Raw genomic sequence first — 9,763 nt, 5'->3', positions numbered from 1 at the left:
TTCCAACCTGGGATTCTATGATTCTTTGAAACTGTGTTAACACCTCCAATGTTTTTATCAATTTAACTGAATTTTAGTAGTCGCTAAAAGACCCTGTCTCCTCGATCAGTTTGAAGGGTTGGACAGTATTGATACTATTTCTCCTAAAAATTCAGAGTATGGAATTCAGGTGTTTGGAATTAGATTGTTTTGTAGTGTTTTTAAATAGAGGTAGTGAAACCACTATTGCTAAGATGCTGAAGTGGAACTGCAGGAGAGTAGAAAGCATAATTCTACAAATTGAAAGTTCTATAGCAAGCTGGTAAGCCTCTATGCAGGTCTCTTTTTTGCACATGAACTCTAAATTTAATGTTAAATGTATTTATTTATAGCACTACAGCAATACCTGTTTATAGGTGTAGTTTTGACACACATTTACACATATCCGCAGGATAAAAAACCAGAACTGGATGAATTTTCAACAAATAATCTTAAGGAAGTTAGAGTTTATTCTTGTTTATTTGAACACTTTGTTAAAATATCTCGAAGAGATGCAGGGATACTTGTTAACCTACCTCAAAGCTGCACTTCGAGATCTCAGTAAGTGTTTCTTTTGAATGTGCTAGTATTGAAATTGAAGTTGAAGCAAGCTCAATTTGGAACAGAGGCTTACACTGCCATCCAAAGTTGAGACTTGAATTATTTCAGTAACTGATAAAGGGATGCTCCCAACTGATAATGACATCTCCCAGGAGGTATTCATTGTAAATAACATTTTTGTCTCATTTGTGCGGAGTGATTGTGACTTAAAAGCCAGCCTTTGCACTCTGTTTGTACAGGAATTGATTCTCGCAGCTCTGTTTGTGTGGGAAATCAAAATATTAGGATAAAATATGTGGGAATATTTAAAAATACACTCTTTATAAGATATGTAAAGTTATAGCAGACATTTTCCAAATTTATTTATTTTTTAATATGTGACTTCTTGTGCCTAATGAGACGGTTTTCATCCCAAAATTTTAGGAAGTACATTAGCTGAACATAAGGAAAAACTTTTTCCCTGTGAGGGTGCCAGAGCATGGCCCAGGCTGCCCAGAGAGGTTGTGGAGTCTCCTTCTCTGCAGACATCAAAACCCGCCTGGCCGTGTTCCTGTGTGACCTGGTCTGGTGATCCTGCTCTGGCAGGGGTTGGACTGGATGAGCTTTCGAGGTCCCTTCCAACTCCTAATATTCTGTGATTTCACTGTAAAGAATGTGCAAGCTTGTAGTTTTCTGTTTTATTTATTTTTCTATAGGAAAGCTGCCAAATGAACTTCAGATGCTTGAGGAAGACCCTTCAGAGTATGAAGCACCTCAGGATGGCAACCTGGTGTATAAGCTGTTCAGTTTGAATGATCTGTTGTTACTTGTGCGTTGCAGTGTGCAAAAAGTGAGGACAGTGCCACGATACCATAAAAAGAATAAAGCGCGAAAGGTACAGATTTTGCTGTTTGCTTTTTCGTTTGTTTTGTCTTTTTAACAGTTAGGCTCAGCTGGCATCTGTGGCATTCTTTGTCCTTGTGTTTCACTCAGACAGTTAGTCCTTTCAATTGTAACTCTATGATCTGTCTCTTCTTTAAGTAAATATTTGCTGTAGGAAGAGAGGCAAGAATATGATTTCTTTAGACCTACTTGATTAGGAGATAAGCAAGTGTGATTCTGCGTTTCTTACTACAACTGCATGACAATAATACGCATGGGTAATTACCCTCATGTAAACTAATGTCAGTTTGCACTATTCATAAAAGTTAGTGCAGTAATTAGGTTTTTGGCCCAGGGCTTTGAGAATGTTCGTGATCATAAATACTTTCAAGCAGGATTCAGCCTTGCTATTATGCCTAGTTAAACAGAGAAATAGGAGACAGAATGAACAGAGGACGCATGTAAAGCTAAAAAGAAATCCTGTTAATTCTGCTTGGAAAAAAATACAGTATACATCTTAGCAGATCATTTGTCACAAGGAATGAAGTGCTTTAAATGCAAGTGTAATCCAAATATTCCATGTAACATCAGGAGAAGAAAAGCTTATTCTGGAGTTCTCAGTAATTTATTAGTTTGTAATAAGTCCTCTGAATCATTCAACAAAGTTGATTTGGTATCTCCCTTGCCAGAATACCAGAATTATGGCAGGCAGGCATTTTGTGAGGTGCTTATGCTTTGTTGAAATGGAATTAGATCTGATTACTTGTTAAGATTCCATGCTCAGAATCTTATTTTGAAGACATACCATCTCTTTGCTGTTGATCCACTGCTTATAAATGCCTGTGAATAGCTGCTTGGTTTGTTAATCAGAAACTGAGCGCTATTGTGTATTTTTTTAAATTCCTGCTAAAAGTTAAACTGTGGTTTGTCAGTGAGAATAGGCTTGTATTTTCTCTGTGAGTGTTAATGCTCAAAGGTTAGCCTTTGGTTTAAAATGAGAGTCCAAGCATTAGGTTCTAATTTCAAGTGAGATTCTGACAAGGGGAATCCATGGCAGGGTTCCAGTAATAATAAGCAAATCAGAAATGTAATAATGCATTTTTTCTTAAATTCCTGCAGAGAGCAGTAGAGCACAGAAATGTGAACTTCAAATTAATTTAGTTGTGTGGAAAAATTACTTAGCGGCAAAATTTTATTACTTGTAAAAGCTTGCCTGGGCTTTTTGTTTTCTTTTTTCTTTTTGTTTTCTTTTGGTTTTTTCCCCCTTTCACCTTCCTTTATATCGAGTCTCTGTAGTCTGATGTTTGTACTGTAGGCTTCATAGAATGTGAGTCATCACACAAAGTCTGTGAAATGTCTGTTGCTTCAGCTGGAGTGGAAGACTGTGATGATTATTAGCTACAAAATGTACTTCAGCCATGGATGTTTTTTGGACAGTAAGTGCTGGTTTTCTTGTATCTTCAATTTTAAAGGTTACTCCAATATTCCTGTTGCCAAAACTAGAATACCAAGCCTATTATGGTGTGGAAGCTCTTACAGAAAGTGAAGTGTGTCGGTTGTGGACAGAGAGTATGTTACATTCTGAATGCTTATTCTATATTGGTAAGTTCACGTGTTGATTTTTGCTTAAGAATGGATGCTTGAATATTCATAGAATAACAAGGTAAAAATATTTATTAAAGGTATATTCCGTATGTTCTTATTTATTTTAACTTTCTCATTTTGGTTTACACTTTCATCTTAAATAAGTGCTTTGTCTAAAATTTCTTTTGAGTGGTGAATGAGGATATTTCAACTTCAGTTTTAGATTAATAGCATCTGTTCATCTTTGTTTTCAAAAACTGCATTTATTTGCCTTTCAAAGACAAATGTATCTGTAAGTGTGAATTTAGTTCTCTGAAGTTAGTAGTCTTCATAACTCACAGTATTTTTGTGTTTTCGGGGGAGTGTTTTGTTTGGTGTGGTTTTCTGTTGTTTGTTTTGGTTTTTTTTTAACTGAGTCATACACAACATGAATTATCACAGGAGTGGTAAAAATATTTCTTCATGAAGTGTGAGCTATAGATACATGTTAATGTAATGTAATGTTAATATTTTTGTGAATTCATTTTAAATAAATTTGTTACTACATACCGAAACAGAAGATGACCAGAGGATGAGGTATGTGGTTCAGAGGATACTGATTCCTTGATCTTTGAGTTTGTAGTATGGAAAAAGGTCAATTGTTACTTTTCTTTTAGAGCAGGCAATAATGTTCATATTTCTACACTGATAACATGTAGACAGGTAAGATACAAGAGAATGTGGGAAAACAAGCAAGATGGGACTAAACCAACTTCTGTTGTTCAGAAATAAGAGAAATTGCATGCTTGGAAAACAGTGTACATGTGTCTCATATCTAAGGCCCTGCAAATAATTTTATGGCTTTGCAGAAATGAAATCCCTAACAGGAAGAAGAAAAATACTTAGCATAAGTTTATTGAAAACTTCTTTCCATAGCTATGATATGCCTCAGGAGTTTGGAACACTGGATGATCTTACTCAAACACATTTTCCAGGTTTTCCGTATCTAACTGTTTCATGAAATTTCATTTCCTAATAAGTGACATGACCTGAAACATCCCTGTCAAAGGGAAGCTCTTGGTAGTCCTTGTCCTATATTATTCAGCGTATGGAAACAGGAGGTAATGTAATATAATCTGTGAATGAGAAGTAACATAACATTGAGAGAAAATAAATCGGGAAACTACAAATCTTGTGTGGAAGAGGTGACAGCTGTAATTCAAAGTACAGAAATTAAAAAAAAACCACCAATAAATCAGGGTTAAAACCCATGGAAATGTTAGTTGACAGCTGTCTTGCTTGTAAAGGCCGTTCATCCAAAATCACATAAGCCAAGTATGCTAGAAATGCAGCATTGTGAGGAAAGTTTAACTAACAAATATGCTGTAGAAAATGCCGTATTCATGTTTGTACTGTGACATTTTAAATGTCAGGAAACTTTGTCTCTTAGGGTACGTATGTTCTGTAGATAAATGAAAATAATGCGGCCAGGTTTTTTTTAACATTTTTAATACATGGAGAGCTCTCTGATACCAATTATCTTGTAATCAACAAGGTTTTAAAAGGGAAAATCGGCAACAAAGGGTTAGTCAAAATGTGGTTTAGAATATGTTTGGCAGTTTCACAGTAAGTGCTTGTTCTGCAGTGGAGACTGCCTCACTTTCCTGTTGTAGGAAAAATTCTCTTACGATTGTTCTGGCAGCAGTTGTGGCCTGGAGTTGCCTGACCTTTCCACTTGTGCACTCAGTTGTACTTTTGCTGTTGGTGACTCACGTCAGGATAATATTTTAAAAATGCTGAGTTCTCTTTCTTAATTTTTATGTATAAATTTTGCATCCTATCATAGAATTGTTAGGTTTATGTGAAATCCAATGAGGTGGTAGTTTTGTTGACCGCATCTATCTTTGCTGTCCACATTTAATGAACTTATGTTTCTAATTTTAAAAGGAGTATTTTTTTGTGGTTTTTCCCTTCTCTAAAAAATTATGCACACAGTTCTCCATTTCTAATTTTAGCTTAACGCACAGTACTGAGACACTTTTCTTTTTTTTTTTTTTTTTTGGAAGCAGAAGAGCATAGTTAATTGCACTGAAATGTAGCCCCTTGTAGAAAATTTTACCAGCATTTTTATTAACGTTTTCAGACTCACAGTGTGAGGAAATAGTGAAAACCGTAGAGTGAGGGCTGATCTGCTTACAAAGTACACGAACTGGAAGAGTTGGGTCTATCTAGTCTCCCATCAGTTACGGGATACTTAAAGTATGACTTGCATGCAGAAGTTTGCAGAAGCTCATCCAGCCAACGCCCCTTTTTATAGAGGTGCTCAGGAGCATAGCAGAAAGCAGGCTGCGTGCCTCCGGAGTTGTTCTGGCATAAACAGCCAGCCAGGGAGATTCCTCAGTGTCTCTTTCATAGGTACCTGGTAGCCGTGAAAAGGGCGCAGAGCCCTTGGTTGGCAGGCTTCAGTGGCCTGGCTCCGACATGCTGTCTCTGTGTGCTTGGGATAAAAAGTCATTGAGAGAATGTTGAGAAGCACTGGTTATTAGAGTGGTGTTTGGTCAGTTCTTGAATGCTTTTCTTTCAGCAGCAAACCATAGCATCCACAAGAGTTCTTCTTACGTGTGCTCCAGGGAAGCACAGGATTACTGTGGGTTGTCGTTTTCCTGCACAGTAAATTAATACTCCCAGCGTGTGGGGCAGGCCCCCTCTCACCACTATTTAAAAAATTCAAAAAAATTTCTGCTACAGATACGAAGTCAGACTCTTCATGAGTGTCACCAACTTTTGATACTGACAGAATGTGATTTAGTCAGGTAGGCAAGTTGAGGAATGCAGATTTTTGATACTGCTATGTAGTTTCTAATAGAGGTAGGTAAAAATACATCTGTGTAAGTAAATGATACATTTTAGGAAAGAGCATCTACCACAGCTTTTAATAGGAAACTATTATCATATTCTACTTGGGGATTCTTTCTGCTCTCCTCAAGAAATATTGCAAGGTAACTGAAATTCTGCCTTTCTGTTTTTATTGCTGGGGAGCTGTGAAAAATACAATGTTGCAAGTGTCCTGATTTAGACTCTTTGCAACAGAAACCTTTGTCCTGAAGCTCCACAGGCAATTCTCCAGGAGTGATAATATTCCTGTATTACGGACAAATTAAAATGGAGTGAATATCTCATTCTTTTTCATTAATCAAATACCTAAAAGGTAAGGCTACTGCTACCATGTGTTTGGTGTAAGTAGAAGAACAGACTTGAATTCTCAGATTGTGCTATAATTTCAGTTATTTTAAGTGAAATATCATGTTCTATAATAAAGAAAATTTTAAATCTACCATAGTAGAGCCATAGGCTTATTGCTCCTTTTAAATTTACCCTGCAATATGAGTGTGAGACCATGGAACAACTGTTTGAAATCTGTGATCTCACCATTACTAACAGTAGCTACATCCTGCGTTCTTGTTCAGACAGTTCTGAGACCATAGATCTTAAGGGAAGCTGTTAAAATTGAAGCTTTGAGCATGTTGCAGACCTCAGTGTTAAATTACTTAGGAGTTCTTTATTTTGAAAGAACATAATTCACTGCCTCAACAGTCTTTTATATTTTCAAATAAGCATGGTTGGAAAGTCACAGACCTTGGTCTGTGCCTCATAAATTGTCCAGCGTTGTTCTTCAGTGTTGTATCGCTCTGTGCGGCCGAGGGAGGAATCTCATAGCTCAGCAGAGTGACTCAGCAGTGCTGCCAGCTCAGGAGATGAGAAAGAAAGCAGAAGTGTAACAGTGGCCTCCTGCAGACATTGCAAGATGTGATGTTAAGTTGAATTTTTAATTTTGTTTGTTCTCAAAGAAGGTAGTGAGTGATTGCACTAAAGCAGAGATATTATCATCAAACTTGAGAGTGCTGTTCTCCTTTTTGTAGTAGAGCACCTTGCTTGGTTCTTGATTTAAGTCCCTTTGCTACTCTGATAGTACATCCTGCATCTGCAAAGGGAGTAATGTGTGACATGTTTCCCAAATAAGGTAGTTGTACCTGATCTTAGCAGTAAATAAAGTTGTGATAAGCTTTGCTGATTAATGGAAACATTTAACCCCAACTATTATTCACTTATTTGCATTAAGTGCCTAAGCAAAACTTACCACAAAAAAGAATGGTTTACCTTCACTTGAATCAGATAATATTGGCCTTTCTTTAAAGATTATTTAAAAAATGAGTTGGATAAAAGTGCTTACTGTATGGATAACTTACTGAATGTCAAGTGTTTTCAGTCAGTCACTTCTCAGATATAAGATACAGCAATATAAATCAGGGACGAGTGGTTTGTAGATTTTTTTTTCTTTTTTTTCCACAGCTATGCTGTCAGTGCGTTTAAAAATGGAGAAGTTTCTAATTTGAGGAGAGGCTGATAAGGACTAGAGAACAGAAATTTATTTTTTGTTGCCTTTTGTTTTATTGGCTTCAAGTTTTTCCTCTAGTCAGCGATGCAGAATATGTGCTTAGTCTTGCACAAAATACTGTTATCAAGAAAAGTAAGGAATGTAAGGTGTTTAAAAAAATGAGTTGTCCTGGTGCATTTTTTGGTTTTAATTTGCTAAAAATGAAAGTCCTTACTTGTTCTTCGTACACATCACTTAACAAATTGCTAGGAAAGTTTAGCTTGGAATGTGAAGTCCTTTAGCTTAGCAGTTTTAACTGTACAATTGAAGCATGTACATTTCCTATGAGAGCAGATTTGTAGTAAGGCAGTAAATTCCACTGAGTTAGGTCGTCTTTTACTATATTGAGTTCTCATCCTCCTTGTGGGAGCTGGAATAGAACAGATTTCTGTGAAAACTGAACATGAGAGAGAACCTGAAGGTAAGGCATGATCACCACATCTGTATAAGCTATGCTAATGATTTTTATTGCTTATCAAGTGAAAATGTGGGCTAAGCTATTCTTTAAAGCCTTTATTTTAAAAATGTGATGAAGAGAGCTTTGGGTTGTTGCCCTTGGCTATGTCAGAGACAAACAGTCTTTAATGATTTGCCATGAACAAGGCCTGAATTGTAAATGGTAATTTTTCAGGTGAGGAAAAAAAAAAGAATCAAGATATGAAGGTACAGAATCCCCAGAAAATCAAGTAACACAAATGTTTGTATAGCATACCAGAATAGCAAACCAAGTACATTAAACTCAAAAGTAAATTTGTTGTAAAAGATAAACTTTTGTGCTCTGTCCAGTGAGGAAGGTTAGTGATAAGGATCAAAAGGTGATAAGGATCAAACTGCTGAGATTAAGGTTGCGGCAAGATGAGGTTGTGTATCGCAGACATCACCCAAGATGCAACACTTGCTAGAATCATGGGCATCTCCCTGATTTGGGAAGACTGCCCAAAGACAGGTGTCTGTACTTTAAGCAACTGAACATTTTACTTTCTGTTACTGTGCACTGCTGAGAAATGCTTCTCTCTGTTCTGTGCTGTAAAAGAGCAAAATTTTTTATTCATTTTGAAGTGCATTAGGTCTGCAAATTATGCTTTTATGTGTGTTTTATTTTAGTGTATTAATGGAGTTAATATTTTTCAGGACGTATTGATGCTTTTACGTCAAAGCTTATTATGCTAGAAAAGATTTCTCCAGAAGTTTTAAGAGAAAAACTTGGATTGATTAAGTGAGTATTTTTACTAGGGTTTTTTAGCAATTAATTTAAAACCATAACAAGCTTTGCAAGCTACTACTTCTGTAATTATTTTCTTTTTTCCGCAGGCCTGCAAATTCCTTAAACATACTTCATCACGTCTTGAAGAAAGTTTCCAAGTGCGTGCTCCATTCTTGTTCATTCTGTTTATTTGCAACGTTACCCAGGTCGTCCTCTTTCTTCTGTAGAACACTTGTCTACTGGTTGATTTTTATTTTTTCAGATACGTGAAATATTTTACAGATTCTTTTAGGTCTAGCATAGTGTAATACAGTATTGTGTGAAAATGTGCTTAGGATTACAGGCTTTGTATAAATGATGGAAAAGAAAAAGAATTTGATTTTTATGAACCACAAGAGAGGAGACTGGACACTTCTGAGCTGATTAAACAGTTCACAGGACTGAGTTGTGGTATTATGTATGTAGGCTGACATTTAAGATTTGGACTTCTGTTTTTTGTTAGTCTTTTTTCTTAATCTGTGGAAATAATACTGTTTGTATTCCCTTCTGCTTAGCTTGACTTACAACAGCATGTCTTTCTCTGTACGATGTTGCAACGCTTTCTCTTCCTCCTTCGTTTTCTTTCTTTATTTATCTACTTCAAGGTTTTCAGTCTGCAAGTGTCTTCTGCATTAAGAACTTAGTAGCTGTCCTGATCAAATGAAACAAAACTGGAATAAGTAATATTTTTCATTTTGAACTTTTATCTTTTTAGTTTGCAGGAAGGTTCTTATTTATTGACCCATGCTGCAGGAGATTCATCAGTTGCCATTTACAGGAGTTCTCTTGACAAGACGAGAGCATCATATAACTTACATAAAGCTCATTGTGATCTGCCTACTGTACCTGCCACTCTTTCAGTCCCATGGGTGCCACTAGATCCCAGCCTTCCTTTGCCCTATCACATGAGTTGTGGAAGAGTTCCATGCACCTTTCCACCTGCACCCCAGGAAGCCGTGTGGAAACAGAAGGTCAGTGTCATGCTTGATGGGAAAGCAGATTAGCTCTTCTCAAATAATCTATGTCAGTCCCTTGGATACGTAGTTAGTGCTTTTATCTGTCATCACTGGGGACAGGAATGC

At 36.6% G+C, this 9,763-nt stretch overlaps 1 protein-coding gene across 1 annotated transcript in view; it reads left to right on the top strand.

Annotated features, from left to right (window-relative positions):
* Window positions 1-530: 530 nt before the first annotated feature.
* LOC104547993 (little elongation complex subunit 2-like) overlaps window positions 531-9,763 on the top strand; it is a gene marked incomplete at its 3' end in the record, with an annotated part of 10,303 nt that continues 1,070 nt past the window's right edge. Inside the window, exons 1-6 of the mRNA XM_010193892.1 lie at window positions 531-579; window positions 1,275-1,453; window positions 2,913-3,042; window positions 8,570-8,654; window positions 8,750-8,800; window positions 9,397-9,652. Coding sequence (XP_010192194.1) covers window positions 531-579; window positions 1,275-1,453; window positions 2,913-3,042; window positions 8,570-8,654; window positions 8,750-8,800; window positions 9,397-9,652 — 750 coding nt within the window. The remainder of the gene's footprint in view (window positions 580-1,274; window positions 1,454-2,912; window positions 3,043-8,569; window positions 8,655-8,749; window positions 8,801-9,396; window positions 9,653-9,763) is intronic.

The sequence above is a fragment of the Mesitornis unicolor genome, unplaced genomic scaffold (genome assembly GCF_000695765.1).
Source record: "Mesitornis unicolor isolate BGI_N332 unplaced genomic scaffold, ASM69576v1 scaffold15651, whole genome shotgun sequence".
NCBI classification, from domain to species: Eukaryota; Metazoa; Chordata; class Aves; order Mesitornithiformes; family Mesitornithidae; genus Mesitornis; species Mesitornis unicolor.
The sequence above is the reverse complement of the archived record's forward strand: the minus strand, read 5'-3'. Positions and strand labels throughout refer to the sequence as shown.